The sequence below is a fragment of the Lepisosteus oculatus genome, chromosome 4 (assembly GCF_040954835.1).
Source record: "Lepisosteus oculatus isolate fLepOcu1 chromosome 4, fLepOcu1.hap2, whole genome shotgun sequence".
Taxonomy (NCBI): domain Eukaryota; kingdom Metazoa; phylum Chordata; class Actinopteri; order Semionotiformes; family Lepisosteidae; genus Lepisosteus; species Lepisosteus oculatus.
The window spans coordinates 31,924,708-31,950,149 of NC_090699.1; the positions used below are offsets into that span (position 1 = coordinate 31,924,708).

The 25,442-nt window shown below is 35.5% G+C and overlaps 1 protein-coding gene across 3 annotated transcripts in view; it reads left to right on the forward strand.

Annotated features, from left to right (window-relative positions):
• Positions 1 to 5,890: 5,890 nt before the first annotated feature.
• pitx3 (paired-like homeodomain 3) overlaps positions 5,891 to 25,442 on the forward strand; it is a 39,847-nt gene continuing 20,295 nt past the window's right edge. For 2 of the 3 annotated variants that reach the window (XM_015346498.2, XM_006630455.3), the window contains exons 1-2: positions 6,082 to 6,341; positions 24,554 to 24,680. In XM_015346498.2, coding sequence (XP_015201984.1) covers positions 24,572 to 24,680 — 109 coding nt within the window. In that variant the 5' untranslated portion in view covers positions 6,082 to 6,341; positions 24,554 to 24,571. The other variant, XM_015346499.2, reaches the window with a different exon arrangement.

The following is a 25,442-nucleotide window of genomic DNA, read 5'->3' on the forward strand; positions in this document are numbered from 1 at the left end:
CTTGCTAATTCTGATAGTATACTGTATATACCTGTACTATTATTTTGTCTCATAAACTGACTTTGATCCATCCTGCTTAGTGAGTTCTCATTTCCTGAGGTAATCTTGTGAGAGATTGTATTTACTGCATGTTCTGATAACTTAGGTTGTCTCCTTCACACATGTGTCGTAAACAGTGATTAACATACTGCATCATTCTGATGTTAGTTCTGTCATGAGTTTGACATTGCTGCTCCTCTGGTATTCTGAAGCTCATTCCAATGGAGTCCAAAGCTATCACTGCTGTTGTATCACTTCAATAATATACATGTTGTTTATCAATTTTTCAATTAAAGGCATAGATTTTTTAAATCACTTCATTAAGTGGGTATTGTAGATGACACATGTCAACATCATAGGCTGTTTTTGTGAAGAAAAAGTAATTTGTGTGTTTGATATAAATGAAACTTTAATGGAATCTGCATAACTTCATGTAGGTTTATTAGAATACTTTAAAATGTTTTTTAGAAATAAAAAAATATATTTTTGAACTGTTTTTTTTTTCAATTTAATTAATATACTTTAGTTTGTGCTTAAAACAGTGGTGCCATGAATAACTCCCCAACATTCTCTGAATGCTTGTTTTCATATTTCTTTAATTGAGGACCACATAGAACTGATGACTTTTTTTGGACTCCTTTTGAATTTATTTAAATTGAAACAAATTGAAAGAAAAACACGTCTTTGAGACCATATCCCTGTCCTGGATCAGTGGAATCCTGCTTGTGATGTGCCCACTGTGTACTGAGTTTATCCTTTTTAGTTGTGAGTTTGCAACACACATGTTCTAATTTTCTGGGCATTTATTTTACATGACTTACAAAATGCCGTCACTACAATGAATATATATATATTAAAATATGTTGGTGTGTCCAGTTGTCCAGAAAAGAGCTGCACACTGGCATTTCCTATTTTCTTCCTTGGAGCAATACATGGATCATCATCCACTGAATGATTCTGCTTTTGAAACCCCATTAGGAGAAAAACACATGGTCTTAAAGTGGAGGTTTTTTCATAAATTCCTCACAAGTATATATTCCTAGTTTGAATAGTACTGCGTAAGTCAAGACACTGTGAAATGGTTTTATTGAAACAGCCATGGATCAGCTGGAAGGAACACTTTACTTTTCATAATATGGTCTGACACATTAAAAAAAGGTTATACCAACATATTTGATTATATCCATGATATATTTTAATCATAATAAACTTTATTTTATATAGTGCCTTTAAAAGTGGCTTCTGAAAGCGCTTATATATTTAGTTTTTAAATGAAAACTATATATTTTTGTGCATGAATACAAAAACATCAAACAAACTAACATTAGAAATACAAGAAATATTAGAAATAAGAATAATACAACAATAAAAACTTAGAATCATCAAACAGAGCTGTATAAAAGTGTATAAAAGCTGTATAAAAGCTGAATTTAAAGTATCTTAATTCATTAACAACAAACTCCTATGCCATAGTTTACTTACATATTTTTCTTAAACTTACATAATGCAAGAAAACATTAACCTTACTGAAGGGAATTCCAGGATCAGGGAGCAAAAAAACGAAATGCTTTTAGTACTTTTCTCTGGATCTGTAACATTGAGTGATATCTTGATTGACAAGTATAAGTGATTAATGCAGTTTTAAGTAATATAAATGGAAGACTTCCACAGAGAACTTTATACACAAAAGTATACCTGTTCTTCAGTCTACCTGATTAAAAAGAAGTCCATCCTACTTGCGTAAACAGTTTACAGTGATTTGTGTGATTTTTTTAATTTGTTATAAATTCTAGTGATGCAAGAGTGTCCAAAATCCTCATATGTGTTAGAATCCTTGGTTATATTACCTGGCTTTGGTTTAAAGAGATGAAGAAAGAACAATACTGCTCCTGCGTATGCCTTCTTGCTTGCAAACCTTTGGCCTGTAAGGACTAAATGTGAGGTTAGAACAAGAATGCAATGCTACCATACAACATTCAAGGTTGTTTGACTGTTCATTCGCACATGGCAGAGCTATTTTGGGCTGGAGCCATATGTGAACCCATTCTTCAAATGTGATAAAGTTTTCTGTACTTCCTAATTTCAAAATGAGATTATGTTTATTGCAAGCCATTTCAATCATATGGTCAACACCATTTGTTTTCCATCCAATTGTTGGCATCTTCCAATTCAGGTAAAAGGAGCCTATCCCAGCAAGCAATGGGTGAAGACAGGATACACCCTGGGCAGACCTCTTGTCCATTGCAGGGCAGACAACCAGAAACACAGACATGTCCACATTCAAACCAGGGCCATTATTCCCAAAAGCCAATGAACCTACCAGAATGTTTGTGGACTGTGGCAGGAAACTGGAGCACCTGGAGCAAACCCACACAAACATGGGTTGAACAATCTCCAAGCAGATAGCACTCCAAGTCCAGAACTGAACCCAGAGACCCAGCACAAGGCTGCAATTCTAATCAATGGTTTTTCTACCCTCAAAATGCATGTGGTGCATAACTAAAATCATATTTAAACCTAATTAAAAAAATAGTTCTCTGTGTTCATGAAAATTTCTATTCCACTTTTTATTCTATCAAACTGCTATTCAGTTGTCTGAAGCATATGCCAATAATTAAAATGTAAATGAACTACATCATTAGATATACTTTCCAAGCTTATTAGCCACAATTATTTTATGAAACCAGGAGATCATGTTTTTTACTAAAAACTGTCAGCATCCATAGAGAAAACATCAAATATCTATATGTGTTCTGTCACCATAAATTGACAAGGATGACTTCTAACATTTTCCTTGAACAACTCCAAAACAATTAGTACATTCACAACACCCATTTCTGTCTGCTTGAGTCATTCCAGTCTGGGCTTTAATCCTACCACGATAACCTCCTGCTCAGGAGTTGCCTTCATTTTCATTGAGAAACAAGGTGTTGTATATACTAATGTCAAAATAGGCAATAACTTTGCTAAAATGCTTATGTATGGACATTTCTTAGTTAACATAAATTGAGCATCCACACAGTAGTATTTTCTTATTTACTATACTAATAATCTAAATTGTGCAAACCACTGTTTGTCAGAAACTACATTTTGTAAGTATGTTACATACCCAAAAACACATTTAAAAATTTGCTATGTACACAGTGGATGGCAGCACAGTAGAGTGGCAATTAGCACTGTTGCTTCATAGATCTTGAGTCCTGGGTTGGAGTTTGAGCTACAGAACCTTGTGTGTGAAGTTTCCATGCTCTCTCTGTGTTTGCATGGGTTTTCAAGTGATGTGCTTTCCTTCCACTTTTCAAAGACAGACTGGTTAGGTTAACTGGTACCTCAAAATTCTCTGTGTGTGTATGTGTATTACAGCTATCCAGGGTGTAGTCCAGCCTTGTGATCTTTTCCGACCCATACCAGGATTAAATGGCTTTCTGACAATGGATGTATGTAAACAGTGCTATTTCCCTGGTGCCCCTTAGTTACACACAACAACAATGAGCACGTGAAAATACTACAAGTTCCTCCGCAAGTCAGACATGTAGATGGAGGGATCTCATTAAGTCAACTAGGACATAGTAGTGACACAAGGCAGGAGGCAGCAGTAGGTAGGACCCTGTGCGTGGCTTACTCTGGTGGAGTCAGGTTGGGAGGTGGATTGAGTTCCACAGTATGGTGCCAAACGAGAGATGAAGTCGTGGTCTTAAACGAAAGCGAGGAGTCAAAGCCAGTAGGGTTCCGAATCGAAGAAGTACCAAAAACGAGAGGCGAAGTCGTGGTCCAAAGGAGTGCTGAATCGGTAGCCAAAAAGCTACAGTAGTAAGAGACGATTGGAGAGACTAGAAACTCGTTCTGGACCTCAATAGTGAGCGAGGTGGAAGAGGAGAGTGGGGGTTTAAATAGCGCGTGGTGTTAACTGTTGCCTTGATGTTTAGAGTGAACAGAGCTCGTGGGAAAGCGGGAGCGCTTGCACGCTTGAGTGCGGGTCGTGCCAAGTAGCTGATGAATTTTGGAGAAAGATGGACCGTGAAGGGACCAGCAAAAGAGAGGATGAGATAAGCAAACTCCTAGCTGAGAAGACAGACTGTTTGAAAAATAAAGCAGTAATTCCTGCACCGACTCAAACGCCTCTCTTTCACCTGCTGCTGCTTTGGCAGAGATTGCAATCCAGAGTGAGACAAATCAGTCCAAAATGATACTCTACTATGCAGAGATAACTCTACAGTAGTTTTTACCATTGTCTATTGAGATAGACTGATTGCAATGAAAATGACTACAGAAGGAAGAGTCAGTTATGTGCACTCTCAATCTCACTTTTCTGGACACTTCACTCAAAGTGCTTTACAGTTAATGTCCCCCACCACCACCACCAATGTGCAGCCCCACTTGGATGATGCAACAGCAGCCATAGTGCACCAGTATGCTCACCTCACATCAGCTATCAGTGGGGAGGAGAACAGAGTAATGAAGCCAATTCATAGATGGGGATTATTAGGAGGCCATGATTGGTAAAGGCCAATGGGAAATTCGGCCACATCCCAGGTTAACATCCCTACTCTTTTCAAGGAACACCCTGGGGTTTGTAATGACCCCCAGAGAGTCAGGACCTCTGTTTTACATCTCATCCAAAGGAAGGCACCTTTTTACAGTATAATGTCCCCTTCTTTATACTGAGGCATTAGGACCCACACAGACCGCAAGGTGAGTGCCCCCTACTGGCCCACTGACACCTCTTCCAGTAACAACCTTAGCTTTCCCATGTCTCCCATTCAGGTACTGGCCGGGCTCACACCTGCTGAGCTTCAGTAGGCTACCAGTCGCAAGTTGCAGGGTGATATGGCTGCTGGTGTGAGAAACTTGTCAAAAATGGGATACGAACCCACGTCAATCATTCAAAATGCACTTTGGAACGAGAAAATTGTGGAAGTGAAAAGTGTTACTGGAGCAAATGGGGACCAAATTAAGAGATCTGAATATTTTATTTTTGTTTCCAAGTGAAAAATAAAAAAACAATACACAATTCTCAATTAAATTCCTTTACTACACAGCTTCATGTTTTAAGTATTATGTTTCTAGCTTTTTCTACTGACCTCTGCACTCCTGCTAGATGGAAGGAGTATCGTGAACACATAATATTGTATTGTAGGTTCAGCTACTTCAGTGAGGTGTGACAAGGGCAGCTCTGCATTCCTGAGGATTCATCAAGTCTTGAAGGGACCTCTGCTTCATTGCAATGAAGTATCTTTACAGGCTGTACACTCACAAGGAGTGGAGATTACTCCTGAAAGAAAAGGCCAGACCTTTTTCTACAGATTTCAACTCTAGGTTCCAAGGAAGTGATGTCACATTTTATAATTGCATCATGATAGTTACCCCCTTTTACAAAAGAATACCTGACAAATTGATAACAAGCCCACAGTGACGCTTGTGATTACAGTGACTCTGATTTACACAATAAATGAATTATTTTTTTGTGCGCGACAGCATATCAGGCAAAGCTGTGAAAAACGATGTCACCATCCTACTCGTGGTGGAAATATATCTTTGCTAAGCTGCGACATATTTGGTTTCGTGACTAAAAATTAAAATAAGTAAGAAATTAGCGTAAAATAATAATCTATTTTTAAATTACAGTATATCTTTTGAAAACCTTTTCGTATTATTAGACTGCTGCTAATATCGCCGTGAAAAATCCATTAATTCCATTAATAATTATAAGGAGAAACGAAAACAAGAGTCATATTGTATCCCAAGAAGGATACAATATGATCTATTGCACAGGTTAAACACTGGCTTGCGCGAGTAACGGGAACGTGTGTGATATGTGTTGTGGTTTGAAAATATGTTCGAGATTCAATTAATTTACTTTGGCCTCAAAAGAAAACGCACCGGGCCAATAAAATCCAGTGAAGAAACAACACATTATTCAAGAGAATCGGTAGAGCACACGGTCTAACATTAGTAAATGTTAGCAAGAAAAGCTATGAAAGGAGAGTGAGTCGAGTGTCAGAGAGGCGGCGATATAGCACTGGGTGTGTGGGTGAGTAGAAGCGGCTAAGTGGGCAGTCCTTTTCAGCGGCTGACCTGCCGCACAAGATATTTAGCATAAAGTCAGTCCCCCGCTGCATGGGAACCTCTTGAGCTCTCCCTCTCCGACTCTCTTCATGTCAGACCAGAGTGATCCGGGGAAACTGCCGTTTTTTTCAAGCCGAAGGAACTTTCTATCTGACAGCTACATCCATCTAGGACAACATTAATCCTCTACAAACTTATCTTATCCAGGGATTAATCTCACCAAGCTGGGACTTAATGTAAGTGATTGCCAACACCAATTTAAGTTTTTTTTAAATGTTGTATCTTATTTGCTTTGTGTTAAAGTAAACTAGAGAAAATGAAAAGCATATTTATCTGACAATTTTTAAAACAGTGGCTAATAAAGTCTTTAACCAGTCAACTTAGACTTGTGTTAACGCGACGTAAATCGTGATGTATTGTAAAAATGCAAATGCTTAAAACTTATGCTAAGCAGCATTTTTTTCATCGTACTCGAAGCGTTCGTTTTACAACGCTTTTTTACGGTCAGTGTCGACGGAAGCAGAAAATGAGAGACAAGCACGTAAAGGGACAGACGTATACAAATACAAAGGTGATGCTGCAGAAACCAACAAAGCTGCGGCATTTGTGAAAGCTTATTAGCTGGATAATTTAAACACGAGACAAAGATAATTTCCCCCGTAGTGAAGCCATAACAGCAATGCACTTCGGATGTGCTCGCTTTGCCAGAAACACGCAGTCTACAGAAAGAAAATGAACATTGTTCATCTTCAGTTTAGATGACAAAAACTAAAATATACTGTTTTCTGTATGTGTTACTGTGTGATGATACTGCTCGTTTATGTCAGCAGATTAAAACGGGGCTATAATGGATTTATCAATGCGCTCTGTGATTTCGTGTACTGTATAATTAACCTAATGCTTTTAAAGAGCAGTTTAGGACAGTTCAGAACAGCAAGGGTTTGAGTTTCTTCACAATTGATATGTTTTGACGGCAAAATAAGCAGAGGTACTAACAAGAATATACATAAAACCTAATACATGTTACATTATAATAAATTATGATAAATATCATTGTTTCGCTTGTATGGTCCACGTACCAAAGTGAATAATTTGACAGTTAGGTAATGCTCACTTTGGCTTTGAGACGCCAGTTTTACTCACAGGACCTGTCATAGAGGAAATATGTCCAACATAAGCCTGTAGATCCATGCAGTGTGTCCAGAAATATACATATTATGACATAAATTCGCCTTTTTGCTTTTTCAAATACCAACCTCAGTCAGGAAACCAATAAAATATTTGTTCTTTGACTTCCTTTCAATCCAAGTTATGCGCATTCAGTATATCATTCACTGGTACTTCTTAATATCAGTCTTATCTACGAACCTTTTCATTCAGGCGTGAAGGTACAATAGAGTAGGCCTACACGTTTAGAAATATATTTTGGGTGTGTACAGTATGTAGAGCACAGTAAAAAAACGTAAATTTACGATCCTGTTTAAAAAAATAATTTGAAATATAATAAAACAAATATCTAAGGTTTTAAGAAACTTGCTTTATAATAATATAGTGTAAATATGTACTTTCAAACATTTAAATTTTCACGGTTATATAGGCTCCACGAAGGTTTCTTCTTTATAAGTAAGGGCTGGATGTTTAAAGGAGATATGATCTTTTTCGACAGAGGACATTTAAAGCAGTCACATGTGCAGTGTGATGTGCAGTGTTACTCCGTAATGTGTCATATCTTGCTCATAAATTGTGTGTTATGAGAAAGTGAATACAAACAATATTTTAGAGGTCAATCTTCAGGGAACCCGCTCTGTCTAAAATTGATAGCTGGCAGGTGGTCGCAAGAGACCACAAGAGACTTATGCATGAAAAAGAGCCCCCCCTCCCCCCGTATACACACACCTCCAAGAAAAAAGATGAAAAACTATGCGTAGGTTTCAGGCAATTAAGTTGGCCTACTAAGTTTTAAATTGTCTGACATTACTAAAAACGTATTTACTATTCCGAATCACTTAATAAGATAAATCTACTTAAAGTACTTCCGGAATTAACACTACATCAAAAGTAATCACAATTCGTGCATCATTTATTTTAATTTGTAAAATGTAGAATACAATAAACTGTCGCTGTCTGTGCTACTATTTCCTATGCTGCTATTTGAAACAAAAACGGACTGCTTATTTACATTATTGTGGCGGACAGTAGGGTGTTTATTGCTAGAATGTAAGTGAACTTTTGTTTTAAAGGGTAGCAAGATATATTAACACAAACATATTCACTAGATTGTATAATTAAGAGTATTATATGTATTTCACATTAATTCCTGTCTTATTGGTAACAAAATAAAAAAATAAAAAAGTTAAATTTGCAAACATTTCCAAAAAAATAGACATGTTTTGGAAAAGCTGCTCTTTTATAAGTGCTGACCTGCCAGTTCAAAGGTGTTAAAAACCAGGCTTGCTAGCGGACGGCTAATGATTACCCGAAGAATCTATCAAGAAGGAAATTATTCGCTTTCGTGGAACTGCTGAGTTTTTCATCGTTAATATAGGAAAGCTAGTGATGCATTGATATAATTCTTATTATTAATAGCAATATTTAGTTTTAATTTTATAGACTGTTTTTAAAGGACGAATAGCTCCTCAAAATAGTATGAGTGTTCAATAGATTGAAACAAGTTTAGTGAGTTTTGTAAAGTAACCCGTGTACCGAAATTACATTTTAGATCAAACCTAGAGAGAACAAGAACAAAACGAAGTCTAGTTAGGTTGGTGCATTGTAATATTTAATGGACGGCTTCCAAATATAGCCTCTTATGTCAAAATAGCTATATATAACTACATTTTTCAGTGTTCTGATGTCGGGGTATATTGTATTTGTAGTTAAGTTAAATCATAAAGTTAATTAAAAAAATCAATTTTATTATTTCTACATTGAAGTATTTTTTATATGAATAAACCCCCATATCATTTTTTTCAAACCACAAATCTGCGTGCCAGATTTAACGAATAAGCAATGGATAAATTTTGACAGCATGCATCTTTTCCTTAATGTCCTGTTTTAGATTTGTATTTGTGTAACAATCTAGCCTAATTTGCATTACTAAGGAATGTATTGGCTTTATGGAAAGCATTGCAAATTAGTAAATTACGATGACAAAAGAAGTAGAAAGGCTTTTTTTATTACTTTGATTACTATTATAACTAAGCTTTTATCCATATTAACCGAGGACGCCAAAACGTTTTACTGTAATAAATACGTGGGGCTGCATGTTCCTTGAGCTAACGCATACTTTATTTTAAAATTTTCAAATATTGATCCATTAGCCGGTCATCCGTGTCCTTCCTCTGAGCAAAGATCCGTGTTCTTTACTGAAGCCACAAATGTTTATCACTCAACATACAACCTCATTGGTCCGAAAAGTGTATTTTGCACGCGATGTAACCCCCCCTTCCAATTTGCGAGTTTGCGACGAGTCAAGTGTCATGACTATTATGATAACGTTCAGTTGCTCAGCTTTTCTGAGGGTCAGTGAAGTCACATGAAGAGGTCTCTTTGCAATCCCCTGTGCATTAAAAATATGACCTATTCCCAAACACATTTTACTCGTTCATATCCATGTTTCCAGGTAGAGTATAGATTAAAAACTTGTTCCTATTGTCTCAGCAATTTTCAGATTTATTTTGCACTGCCCCAATTAATATTATATCCACTCAAACAACACTACGTTAATAACCAAGCTATTTTTTTACAATTTTCTGGTGTTTGAGAATATGTTCAAGAATGAAACGATCATTGCTAGTTTAAAGGTTGGTTCAGGGTTTGCTTTTTTTTTTTGTTTCGATCAGTCATTCAAATCAGTCCAGGTATCTGTTCTAAGCCTTTTAAAATCGGATTCTGAGAAATCTCTTGTAAGATAAAAACACCCACTTTACTTGATTTTTGACCACGTTATATGTTCTTATCATTTCAGTTGTGTCTTAACCTTTATTAAAATCACATCCTAAATCTTATCCAAAACATGTATTTCATATATATTGCACAAGCGATTCACCAGGATTTGTTTTACATTCTGTGAGGTTATTCACGCTGTTTTCAATGCCACCTCACGCTGCAGCTACAAACAGCAATAAACCCTTCAATTCAAGCGCTGAATATTAATATGTTCCCAGCAGATTGGATAATAATGTGACTGGGAATTAAATGAAGCTTTTTATTACTCTCACTGCTGTTCGCTGAGAGAAGGGGTTCGTTTAAGGAGGAAGAATAAATAAAGTCATCGACTGTCAGAAAAGCAGAAAAGGAGACATTGCAGTCTCTGGGTCGATAACAGTTTAATTTATGTGGAAACCCATCGCTAGGCTAATTAGCTCCTAGCTATATTATTTAGATTTAATAAATGCATTTTAATATTTTCTGAGTAAAACAAAAAACAGGCTACGTATACCTGCCTCGTATGTGTTATGTTCCAGAATATTAGGGGTGTAGGCCTGTAACTAATCTTAATAAGATAAACATAGAACTGACATATTGATCTTATCGAGTATGCGTTTAGTAGGTTACTCGGTGTCATTGTTGCATTGAGCGAAGATAATCTATTGACAGGTAAGATATTAGCTGGATCAGCGTATTTCCAGAATACCTAATACATTTTAACAGCAAAAGTCGTTATTGTTTATCTTCAAGTTATTTGAATGGTCATGCTTGTTCATAGTCTCCAGGTAAAAATCGTTTACAGAGGTTTGTCTGCAAATCTAAAAAATATTTGGTGCGTCATTGGTAACAATTTACCAGATCACCGTTATTAGGATTCGTTGTTTTTTCGCCGATTAAATCTTTAACTTAATATGTTAGTACAAAATAGAAAGTATCTTTTTATTTACAGCAGGTGTGTAATTCGTATCTACCCTGTTCCATTGTACATTTGTTTATTGCAGTTTACGTCAGCGCTTAATGTTAAAATAGAGGGGTAAATATTACATTATAAAGATTAATTTAATAAATTAAATTACTAGGATTCATCCTAATGTCGTGGTTTCGTGCAAATGCTATATATATAGAAAAATATTTTAAGCCTTGTACACACCTTTTTAAAAAGGTTTGATCATTAATGATTTAATAACTGATAAAAAAAACAATTTTCATTTGCTATTTGCAATAGATTTTCGTTTAAAGTTTATTAAAACTTGGCAAATATTATGACGCAATTTCAACGATAAAAAGAAACCGTAATAGACCAATACTGTTACATAAAATGAAGCGATTTTATAAACTCTGAATATGTTTTTAAACTAGCAGGACAACAACACAATCCTGTATTTCAGTTAACATGAGGCTGTACATTTAAAGGTTTATAAAATATTATTCTCGTCACCACGGAAAATATCACTTCTGCTTCAAAACATGTTGCGTTGCATCCAACGGATTTTGTTCTACAGTATATAATCCCAAAATAAATAATTTAAGGACAAATTCGCATAAAGACACAACCAACAGAAACACATACTATTGTTGCACAGATAACTACAGGTTAAGCCTGACCTGGTGATTTTTTTAAATGTATCTAATTTAAAAGTATCATTCAAATGGTGAATAGTAACCATATGTGTATTCTTGTAGGTGAACGAAAGTACGTCTAATTTTTACGCATCTGTTTTAAGAGAAAAACAAATCTGCTCGTTTTTACATACTTTAGAAATACATTCTCAACGCTTTTTTACATGCTTTTATTTTTATTTTTATTTTCGTTTGCGATTTGCTGCTATCAGTTGTACAATTTCATGCAGCAAACAAAACTTAAATTGGTATCTTATGATGGGCAGGTTCGCATAGCAATAGAAACTCGGGGGAAAAAACTCCTTAAAACATGGAGATGTGGTACTACGAATAAAAAAATCGCGCTTTGACAGATGCAATCATATGCAAATTGCTGTAAGAAGAGGAGAAATTATCATCTACAAACATTGGGTAGAAATTCCATCTGCTGTCTCCTCAAGGAGGCTCTTAATAAGTTCTCAGACAGCAAAGTGACACACATCTTAATCAACTCTTAATCCAAGGAATTAATTCTCAACGCGTTTATGAATAATTCCCGGGTTAATGCTAGAACCCATGGAAATAGGAGCAGTCTGTTTCGGGAAAACTGGCAGATGGAGTCACCAGTTTTCTTCAAAATCAGAAACGATGATGATTATTATTACATTTCTGCCTTTACAATGTCTGTGTCCTTTGTTTCCTTAATTTCAACATCAGGACTTCGTTTGACTTGCAAAAAGAAGAAAAGACATTTGTTTGTAGACTACGTGCTGTTGACTGGACTTTAGTTGTCTAGTTTCCCTAAATCCTGTTCTCTCCCATGCCCATTCAAGATGCATGATTCGTTAAACAAAAAGAAAGTAAAAAGATACAGACAGATGCTACATGCAAAATACGATAACTCTCGTTTGTGTTCGAAACCTGGAACCCAACCCATACTTGCTTGTTTTTTCTTTATAAAACAAGTCTATTTTAAAAGACACGATTAGATAAACATAATTCTGTTATTCCCTTTTAACTGTTATATAGCTGTGATGTAGATATCCCACAACTGTATGTCTGATTTTATTGCGAAAGAAAAAAACACTAGAAAACAAAAAATGTAGCTTTTTGGTGATTTTAGGGGAAAGGCAGAGGTGGGTATATAAAAGGCGTCGATTTTAAAAGTACAAGTAACGGGATATTATATATTTTGTGCACGCTGTAATCAAACTGCATTGAGACTGCACTGCGTGGTAGCACAATGGAACACTACTATAACCTTTTGAGCAAACCCATTTGATTAAGTCACTTCAGAAAAACCCCGTTAGAAAATGATCACGAAAATCTAGGTGTCAAACAAAGGAATAGAAAAAACGGCTATACATCTTTTCAGACTCCCGTCAATTAAATTAGGAATTTAGTGAGTTTTTACTTGTGGTTACAAGTGGATAAATATTTTTTAATAATAATGAGACTGTCATAAAACGAGTTTCGATTTCTCTTGGAATTATTTTTATTAAATTGAATGCGTTCTTGTATTCTCATTTTTTGGAGCATAACATTTGCGTTACGAAGTGGAATGTAATGAACATTCGATACTCTTGTTGCTGCCGAAAAATACTGCCTAGTAGATTTTTTTACAATTTCCAAGAACTAGTTGAGTACTGATAACATCGTGATAATCGGAATATATCCCCATTTTACTGTTAATGTTTTAAATACTGATCTGTAATTCACCATCGTTTTCAAGGAACTCTTTTTTGGTAAATGATAAACTCACAGCTCGTTTAGCAATCCCAAGGCCTGTATAAAGAAAGCTGTCTCTCCACACACTGGGGAAGAGGCCTCATGGGATTTTAATTTCCTTTTTTTTTTTGTTGATTTTCAATAACCCGTTTCATAATTTAAACAACCCTGTGTTCTCAGTGCACGGTTGCCTTCTAGTGAAATGGAGTTTCCGCGTTTTAGTGAAATCAAAATATCGTATTTCTGCGCCGGTCTTATAAACAGAAATTCGTCTACACAGTAAAACGGAATGTTTAAGAACGAAACACAGATCTTAAGCAGAATTATACAAATACCCAGTAGCCTATTTATAGACTGGAGTACTTACTCGTCGATGTTTACTTTTATAACACATTTTGTAAATGTTTATTCTCTTGCAGCAGAAGTAAACACTAAAAGTGTTTATAATCTATTCCATAAGATTTATGCCTTAATACGTAAACATCTGATTTTACAGTTTTGCTAGCCATTCTGTGTATACTTTTGTTTCACGAAGCTTGGTTTATCCATATCACAGGAGTTGAACTCCATCTAGCTCTTTCTGATCTGACCCTCCTTTCTACTAAGTGATTCATGCAAAGGCAATGTACTTTTTTAGTCCTGTTTTATGGTTTCAGTTTATTATAATTAACATCGGCAAATTATTTTTCGACGTTTTCCTTTATTTTTTCAGAAATTGAAATATATGTGTATATGGTGTTGGCTCTTTTATTAGCCTAGTTTTTAATTGCTGTATGTTTTACGGATATTTAGTGACAGTTTTAGAGGCCGACTGAGAAAACATTTTAGAAACATATTTTCCCTTTCTCTGTTATCGTGATCTCATGTTTTAAAAGGTCGACCATTCGGAATAAATTGGCTTGTAAAATCAAAATTTAATTAATCTGTTCTTATTTTTCCATGCAGAATTGCCGGATACGCTATGACAATATGCTGTCAAGATAAAGCCGCTTAGAAACATAATATATATTCTCTATAAACGTTTAGCAAGCACTCGGCATAAGCTCGGCTTTTAAAATCTCTCTGTTGTGCTGAGAGATACTAAGATACGTTTAAATTTTTATATACTGGCTTACCTTTCCTCCCTGTTTTAAAAATATCTGCCTTTCTGTGGTTTGCAACAGTGGTTGCGGAGAGCTTCCCTTGTTATATTCCAGCCGAGCTCCTTATTAATTCAGCGAACGAAATATTGGAAATAATTAGACATGTTTAATATTATCTTCAGGTAAAATACCCATGAAACCTGATGGATACCTTCTTTCCGGTACCAGGATTTATGGCACATTTTCACAGGATACTACGTGCTGAAATTCGGCCATTCCACGACAGCGAACATTAAAGCTTATTGTATTAAATGTTAACCGAGAAAATTGGAAACATCCTAAAATATTTTATTTCGGTTTTCAAAGTATCCAGGTTTTAAGTCAAAACACTGTATCAAAGATATACAACAGAAAATACTTTCCTTCTTAGAAACAAGTAACATTGCATTTGCCTAATATACTTTTAATTAGTTTCAATCTCAGCCCTGTCAATTGCAAAAAAAAAATGTAATCAGATAGACAATGACATATTTGTAAGCAGATGCCTTTAAGGTATACATAAATCTTTTATTTGTACTTGCTGGTGAATTTCATGTTCTTGAACTTGTATTAAAAATGAGCTAATCCACAGACAAGATGATAAATCACTCATCCATCACCTAACTACTTAACTACAGGGAAATATTCTGTAACAGGATGTGGTAATCTTTAACATTTTAATTTGTTTTTAAAGGTAATGATCTCGTAATAAGCTCCTTACAAAACATTGTTTAAAAAAGTGATATGTCTTTATTACACAACATTTCAAAAGCTTGCCTAACTGGTTAGGTCATAGACAATACGCAAAACATAAATAAATGTAATGTGAGATACACTAATGCATAAGAACTACACTAAATGCGTGGACCTTTTGCAAGAACTTTCCAGAATGTTATTACTTCATAATTCTGTGAAGTTGGATTTCAGAACTTGTCAACAGCAGTGCTTTGCAGACATTGCTTAGTCTCACTCAGATGCTTATTTGAACTTCAACTGTCTGACATTACCCAGTTATAGTATGGATTTGCTGTGAACATGGATGTGTGGATTCCCGACTTTAACAAATGAATAATGGAGCGAGGGATAAATGTGACAAACAGTAGAAAACTGTAAAAAGCTTCACTGTAGCATATCGCAGACGAAAACTCATTTGTTGGTGTCTTGGGATATTGGTTTGTTTTATTTTTGGGTTTGTTTAAAATTTTTTTTCTGTGTCTATCAGTCTTTAAAAGTTTAGAAGGGAATAATAATAAAATAACTTCACAGATCACTGGCAAAAGTTTCGCAGGTTGCACTTCTATTTGCGTTTTGTTTTTCTAATCCAGGAGACCTAGCTCCCTGGACTCCTTCTTCACTCTATTATTTCTGACAGGCACTGCGTAGGGTTTGTGCTATTGACTGTTTTCTTCTGCTGGATTGGACATTAGGGACATTTACTAACATTTAGATGCCACCCGGAAAAACAGCAGGAAATCAAGAACAGCCAATAGCCTTAAAGAGAACTGGGGGATGGGCTCAGCACATCAGCCAGAAGAGAATGTAATTAATGACGTCTACTGTGTCTGAGAAGAAAACAGTCCAACTTCTTACTAAATGTTGAACGCAATTGTTTGTATACGTCCTTTCTGTAACAGCAGAGATAAGGATATCTCATCCTGGGCTGCACAAAAATAAGATCAGGATGTGTCACCCATGCATGCCTGCCTTTGGCTTCGTGAGTGTCATCTTGAGACACTAGAGCTTTTACAGATTTCCCCCCCAAAAATACATTTTCTACCATCTAAAAGAGGTCAACATTCCCAAGGCACACAAGTAAGCTAGGATGGAAGTGACAACTATTGAAAATGACATTTTGTGTTTGGTGGAAAGAAAACTTTCAACCAGCATACCTGGTCTATGCTGTGGAAGTTGCTGACTGAGCTATAGTCCAGAAGATATCTCCTCCCACTGCTGGTGTATACCATATACTGTAGGTGTTTGCAGCTTAATTACAGTGTGAATAATACATTCCTCGGGAGTGGAATTTAACTGATACAACAACAGGATTCTCCAGTTTTCTGATGCCTGCTTCCATCCACCACTGGCACTGTCCAAAGTGAGCTTCAGTAATCTCAACTGCAGATTATCCATTTGACATTCTTTTGACCAATGGGCTACACAAAGGTGGGCAATTTTTAAAATCAAGCCAACTTCTATCAATTAACCACACCTTAATCATCACCATTCCTTAACCACACCTCAATGATCACTATTTCTTAACCACACCTTAATCACTCATCTTTTGGCAGTGTTTTTTTTAAGATTTACTTTCTTTTAAAAAGATCCAAAAAAGTCTCCTTGGTGACACATTCCATTTTGTATGACACTCTGATGCCTCTTTCTATGAATGTATGCCTCCTTAATAAAGGTACTGAAAGAGTTTATGCTTTGTGGTGCTGGGTTTTGTTTGGAATAGATTTTAAAAGTGCACATACATTCCTCATTTGTGCCTTGGAAACATGACCAGTTGCTAGAAATCTGACAATAATTTATCTGACGTAGGTTGGTAACAGCTATGCCTACCTAAGCTCCAGCAGCCCATTTCAAGGCAAAATAAATATACACAATACTGGCTTTATGAGATTGGGGAGGTTATGACATGAAAAGCAGGTTACAGATGTGTTTGCACAAGGCCATGACTGCACAATCATATCACGATTCTTACCCACATCTTTCAAACTTCCTGTATAACAGATTGCAAATGTTTTCTAAAATTATTACCTTTCTAAAACATGATAGATATTTCCAGGAGCAGCAGCCTGGTGAAGAGCCAAACCTACGTAATATATATCCTTTAATGAGAGGCTTGACAGCGCTATACATATCTTTATGAAATAATTTAACATCATTAAAATTTAACATCATTAAAGGGAGATTGGTTTTTCTGTTAAATAGCATTAATATTAATATGCATAATAAGTGATGAGGTCTATTTAACTTGCCTATGGGACAATGGAATGATCTAGTGGTAACAATACTATGAGTTGTTCGAGTAGCTCTGGGCTTCCTAACAATGTGATTCAAAATAAGAATAAACGAGCCAAAAACCATCAGTGTTATGAGAACCGATTGGTCAATATAAGACAGTGTAGTTCATTTGATCCCTTGTGAATCAGAGAGGAGGTAGTAGAAGGTTGCATTGACACAAATAAGATGATCATCAGTGTAGCTGCCCCAGATGTTGAAAATGTTTCACTTTAATCTCATTTTAAGCCGCTAAGTGAATCAGAGATAAAGTCAATGCTGTCCCAGGGTCTTAGGTTATCTCATGTGGGAGGTTGGAATGGTAGTAAGAAAACTGTGGTTTTGCCATTCTGTGCGTGAAGACCATGTACACCACAGAGATGCCCTTGACAGTTTGCAACACACTAATTTTGTGTGTGCTTTTTGCTATTACTGCTTCACTTAATGTGGAACATGTTCCACAATACGATGTTTCCTTGATCTATCAATTAAACAGTCAATAATGTGAATTTAAATTGAATGTACCTGATTCACTTCAACATTTTTAAGGTTGCTTCTTGAACCCTACTTTAGGATTTAAGAAGATTTTTTAGGATGAAAGGGTCAGACTAAGGCAAAAGTGAAACATTTCTGCAACAAAAATGACTTCAATTTTTTTTTTGCTTGTACACTCTGAATATGTTGTCTGAGTATAACATTTTTACTCTTATATTTTCAAAAGGATTTTTTTTTCATTCAAGCTGCAACTGCAACTTGATTTTCGAAGATTGCCTGGTAGCACAATACACATACAAAATAAATCAAAATGTAATATATGTTCCTGTTTTTGTGACACCCAACTGGAGAATCGTGTGGAGAAGTTAACTTGCTCAATATGGTATTTTCTCTTAATTTGCCTTGTTTGCATTTTGCCTCCTTGTTGTTTGTCATTGTGTTATATCATATTCATTCTCATCTGCAATGGACTGGCTTCCCATCCAGGATGTACCCTTCCTTGCGCCTGTTGTTTGCTGGGATAGACTCCAGCTCCACCAAGACCCTCAACTGGAATAAAGCAATTGGAAAAAGGACAGATGGACAGATACTCATTCTCATAATTATTCCACAGTGTTGTTGTCCAAGGATTATGCGGCAGAAAAATAATTTTTCAAATGGCACACAGAATGCAGACCATTTTACATTTCCACACTTTTATCATCTTTGAATATTAGGTAGGTTCTAAGTGGAATTGTTAATATTTTACAGCTATGAACTGAAAAACAAACTGTGAAAGCTACAAAGATAGCCAGAAGCTGTATTGAAGTAACCATATATATTTTCCTTTCCCATCTTATGAGCAATTCTCTGAAATACCATTACTTTTTTATTACCGGTGTATACTTAATTTTTCACAATATTAGTCATAATTAACATCTAATAAATAGAGGGCAAAATGAAAACAATGAAGTGATGTTAGTTGGGATTCTATATGTATTGAAAGTACTTTATCCTTTTAAAATGAACTGGAAGGATATAATATCTAATTTTAATTTCATATTGTGCATAATTTCATTTCGTACACGTCATTAACATTAGTTACATTGTACGACAGAACCCGGTGGAGTAACACTCTTCTTCACAATTAGTGTCATTTTTTTTCTAACCGCTGTCATTTAAAATATTTCAGTATGTTTTTGTTCATTTCTAACCTATTGACCAGTTAAAAAGTAATCTTTCTCAAGTGTTGACAGATTGTATTTATTCTTACACATTCAAATACAGACGTTCTGTGAAGTACCGTACACAGCTTGCCATTCTGATCCTTAATTTTATGTTTTATGAAGCTTCTTTGCATTGTATCAAAAACTCTTAATATCAACTAATCTTTACTCATGGTTAGGGTGAGCAAATGCTTTCAAGTGCTCCTTCTCCCCCAACACAATCTCCTTTACTGACTTATACTGTATAAATACCATCTAACACTGACTGTGTAAAATACATTGCCCTTAATGGAGGAAACATTAAAAAATGATTGAGAGAAAGTTTCCATTCATTGATGTTTTGTAGCAACTGAAACGTTCTTTGCTATAAGAAGAAATAATTTTAAATAAGAATCACATAGAAGAGATTTTTTAATTCATATATTTAAATAAATAAAAGAGAATATGAGAAGAAAGGATTTTTCACTGATGCACTATTCTGTGATTACGCTATTTTGTTAGACATAAACTTGTAGCACTTTCTGAAATTAAGTCAGGTGCTTTACCAGGTCATTTGCCAAATATCATTATCAATGTATTTGACTGTCCTGTGACTGAAAGTCTCATCCTCCTTTTTCGAACATTCTTTTAAATTCTTAAATTGGTGTTGTGGATTTTGCAGTGAAACAATATGCTTCACAATGTGCCAGGTAACATTACACTGAAATTTGAACACACAGAGACTTACAGTGCTATGTTCCCCATAACTACATTACATGTTCAATTTAAGACTACTGAAAGAACTGAAACAAACAAAGTAAACAAATAATGAAAAAAAATACGAATTAGATGAAAGAGAATATTTATAATCCCATTGAGGACTAGAATGTGGGTGATACATAAGATTTAGTAAATTAGCAGCTGACTCAATTTCAGAAGCTGGTTTGCATTCATTTAGAAGAGTTACTACTGTCACTTTTATTCACCATTCACTTTTATTCACCATTTGTTCTGTCCTACCTCCAAATCACACCATAGTTCTTTGCATCATGTTAACTTTCGGGCCTGCAGTGTGCTTTTGAATGAATAAGGCCATGTGCCAAAGAATACTTTCAAATTCATGTTCAAAATGGAGGACTTGGTCCTGAATTGCCAGTACAGTCAGCAGATACCAGTATATACAAAGAGGAGATGAGAGCTTGACAATTTGGATTAAGTGTTGTTACTAGTATTTCCTTTCTTCCTATTCTATAAATATCCAAACTTGAAAAACAAAGGCAACTTTTGCTTAAATCCATATGTGTGACGATGAGTGATATGTTAACGTGAACTGGTCACCACCTTGAAATTTGGAAATTCAGATTGAATTCATAACAGGGTTTTCCAGTGAGTTTGTTTTATGTATCTATCTGTATTAAACTGATGCTAAATATAACATTTTCCCCTAAAAGGCACACTGTTTTCAGCAGGATGTATACCACACTTTATTTGTATGGGTCAAATTAAATCTCTTCACAACAAATTAAGTTTTGTTTTACAAATAAAATGATATTGTAAATGAGCACTTGTTCTCAATTGGCTTACCTAGATAAATTAAGGGATAATTATACATTAAGATATCTAGTTCCTTTTATTCTATATGCTTTAAAAACAATGACAGAAATACCTCAAACATTGTCAGAGATAAAGAAATAATTTATTTAAATAAACACAAAAATCATTTATGGCCAATTTACCTTAATGTTAATTTGCTAGAGACGACTTTCTAAAAAAAGTATGGAGAAACTTTTATTCCATAAAGCCTATATTGTACACTGTTGTCCTTAGAAACACAGTGAAGTTCTTAATTGACTATTTCCTCCTTTTATGTGTAATAAACCAAATCCCATGTCTCTGCAAAAATAACTGTGAAATCTTTATATGGACATAACATCATTGTCCGCCAAATTATCAAACCTGAACTTCTGGCTACCTTCACACTCAGTGTCTTAATTTCACAGCTGAGGCACCAGAAACCAAGCATTAATTATACAACAATTGTACTGCCATTCTGATTCAAGATTTGACTTTTATCACCTTCCAGGACTGTAATAAATACAGAAAGCACTCAAATGCTATTTTCCCCTCATATTATAAGTAAAATCTTATTTACACCAACTTATAAAAGAGACTGCCCTAAGATGAATAACATTAAAGGGAACCTTATTGGAACTGCTTTTAGAAAACGACATTCTATTATTCTCCTATCACAACTAAATGCTTTCCATCATATTTTCATTTTTAAATTTGAATACTTGTTGAATATAGATAATTGACAAAGCAGTGTAGCTTTTATTCCTTTTCGAATCATTTTGTATAGATTGATTTTAATGCTTTTTTTTATAACCAGCATATTTGCACTACATTAAAATGGCAGTATATTATATATTGGTGATCACAGAACCTTTTGTGAATTATTAAATAATTGGATTGTGTTATCTATGGTTCGTTCTTGTTGCCAACTTGTCCTCTCATTCAGAATGTGTTATCATATCACCTAGTGTGTGTATAGGACAGAGGCAGGCATGTGTTATATTTTTATATTTAATCATTACAAGCACCGTACTATTTTGGTAAGTTTATTATTCAGTTTTCTTCACACCTTCATTTCAATTAGTGTCATGTAGAATCTGTACAATATGGTACATATAATTCATTTAAATTTAATTTCTGAATAGATTCATTAAAGATTAATAATCTTAAATCAGAATATCCAAACTAGGTTTTAGAGACCTCAGTTAGACTGTACTCCTGAGCTGGAGGAAATTGTAACAAGTGATTAGGATTTACTGTATAATGTTCTTTATGAACAAACAACTGTAGCTTTCCTTTTACTGCCTGCCACAAGATTTGTGTTATACAGTATCAGGCAGTTCAGAATGGGGTAAACATATTAAGAGTGCTGGGATATCAGTTGCTTTACGTAACATAGTTGTAAATTACTTCTGGACAAGTTTTCAAATTTCACCTTTCTCACCTTATTGAAAGGAGATGTTCTGTAGTTATTCATTGTAAAATCATTTCAACTAAAAATCAAGGCTTGAATCAACTATGAATGCCTCCTGAGGGGTGTAGAGGTACTGAATTAGACATAAGGAATCTGTAACCCTGTATCCCATGAGATATAATAGGTTATTGCAACATTCCATTCAAAAATGGAGTTATATCTGGATGTTACATTTGGAAAATCGTATGTATAAATACTCAGAAATATTAGTATTATATCAACATGCCCCATTAACACCTAGCCTAGTGTCTTTTCCTGGAAACATCTCTTGGATAGCTGACTAAGTTTAGATCCAATATCTACATGGGTCACTAGATTAACCAGAAGACAAAGTAGCCGTACTGATTTAACAAGACTGAAACCTGCTCTGTCCTTAAGCTCAGAATCGCTACTGTAAATCTGGATAAATCTTGAGGGAGTTGTTCAGTTCCTATATCTGGAAGGTGTTAACTGCCGTTATATAAATAAACGAACTGTTATTTTAGGATCCGTTACGTATCAACCACATTTATGAGGCTGCTATTTCAGTCTTAAATACCACCTATAAATCCAAACGCTATTACTACGAACGCTAAATATATCACAACAAAGAAGTGCTTGGTATGAAGTGAGATGCAGCTCTTCCGTTTTATAGGTGACCATTCAAACTTTCCGTACTTTCATCGTCTAAATTTGCAATTTTCGTGGGTTCACCGGTGTTTTTTTCTTATTCGGACGCTGTTAGAAGATCAGTATTCAGTGTGCATTTTCTATTGTCAGGCTAATCATTCAAGTCAAATAGACCTTGATTCATCAATCCTCGGGTTCATTTAGATTATTGTTATATGATAATACCTGCGGAAACTCATGCCACTGACTATGCTTCAGACAACGCCCATTGGTCACAAGCCTTTAGAGATGCATTATCACCTTATCTTGGGTCGGCTTCTGAGGTTTTGTGCGAACTTTGCGTAGTTTGTCCTTAATTAAAAGTTAAAGCTCAGTTCGGTCCCCTGAAAGCACAGATCTGAAACTACCCTTATTTCTTTACATGTGTGATCTTTAATATTATTCTTTAAAAGTAAACCTACCGATTTCACACACTAGGGTACAAATATTTTTTTGCAAAGTTGAAAATGTTTTAACAGCTTAATCTATGTTTAGCAAAACAAAACTATGCATGGAAACTATTACAAAACAGAGGAAAAAAAGTGTATATGTAGATCTAAAGAGACAAGGTTTATTCTCTGAAAAAATAATCTCTCAAATGAATGCCAGATAATCATTATTGTACCGTATAAAAGCGATTTTATTGTGTTTGTTTCCATCACAACTAAGGTACCTTTTCATTTTACAGTGACGCACAACAAGTTCATTTCTGTAAAAGCTACCTGTCCTGTGTTTCGGGGTGTCGGGGTGTCAAGAATTTCGTCACTTCGGTGCGGGGTTTCTGTCTGACGGTGTAAAGGGTGCATGAGATGAAGTTTATAGTTTTAGCTGTCTTGCACCCTCATACCCTGATGGGTCTCCGCCAGCCTTTTCAACGAATAAGTTCCTTTATGATAGAGGCTGAATGAGTAATATTTAGCTTTTTTTTTGGCTCAATGAAAAGCTGTTGTTCTATGTTCAGTATTCAGTGCCAATGTTTCTCAGTCACACTTTTGTCGGAATTATTACATTCTATTAATAATTCTAACAAACATGGAGAAAATGTTTTATAAATGTCACACTACATTGATTGCTCGACAAAGAGATTAATGTAACATACATTGATTGCTCGACAAAGAGATTAATGTACAGTAACATACACGGTACATCTCAGAAGATAACACGTACCAGACATCTGTGATGAACGTCCTCCGCTATTCTTTACTATGTTATAAAGTATATGATATAAAGCAATGCATGAGATGTTTAACAGTACTGCCGTTTGTTGCTACAAAAACATAGATGCCTTAAAAATGTTTTCAGTTACAAGACGGCAGCTGAGTCCCTAGATCCCCATACAGCAGTACTCAACTACTACGCCACTCGAGGGATCATAGCTGCACAAATGTAGGGCCCTTCTGGTGTTGGATCCACGGGAGGTCTCAGGTTACTTAGCTCACCAACGCATTTGCTTAATTGGTCCAAGTTAAACAGATGATGATTTGTAGATACCTATAAAACTGACTGTAGCCTTCGGGGACTGCATTTATGTGCTGTTGTCTGAAGGCATCAGGAATTTTGATTGCCAACCATCCTTACGTTAAGATCCCCTCCAAAAAAACTTAGTTGACCTCAGGTTAAAATTCTGTTTTGTGCCAGTTCCTTCTCGCATGTGCTGGGGTCTGTACTGATGTGTCCCGCATTGCCGTTTACAGAAATTGGTGGCGCCGGTTATGGATTTTAACCTTCTGACTGACAGCGAGGCTCGCAGCCCGGCGCTGTCGCTCTCGGACTCCGGAACCCCTCAACACGATCCGGGATGCAAAGGCCAAGAAAACAGTGGTCAGTTCACGTCTTGTATTTAAACAAAACACTTGGAAAAGCACTGTACAACTGAATTGTTCCATTAGAGAAAACAGTAACAACCATACCAAAGACAACAGTAGGTTTTTTTGGTTACATTTATTTTTATCACATTTAACAAGTGTGTAGCCACTGTGCTTCAGTTTACGGTTCAATATTAGGGGAAATATAAATTATTTTGTATGTCCCTAGTATTTAAAACAATTAGTAATTAAATCCGGTCAAGTTGTAGAGAGGTTTTATGAGAAGGTTTGAGAGATATTCAGTTTCTAGGTGAGCGAAAAAAAACTTAAGAGTTCTCAGAACTAATGGGATAAGAAAGGCGGTGAGCCAAGCACAATTAACCGTCTTCAGGTGCTACGATTGATACATTCAGACAAAAATGTATACTGCAAACAAAAATAAATCTCAAGAAAAAGAAAGGCTGTCTTGTGAAAAATGATTTACCATCCAGATTGCAGACCAAAGGCTTGTAAAATTAAGAGATGCATAACTCATTCCCTCCTGTCTAACTTCATCGTGATGGTTATTTAAATGAATAAGAATCTAAAGGTAGAAGTAAAGGTTTAGTCCATGCAAGAAGGCTCCCCAGCCGAAACGTTGTTATTCTTTTCTTTTCAGCATGGAATAAACCTTTACCTGTTCCTTTGCAGGCTACACGGCTACCTACTTTCATAAGAATGTATATTAATAGATTATTCACAGTTAAGCAGTTTCTATTTAATCCATTCTTAATCTTGC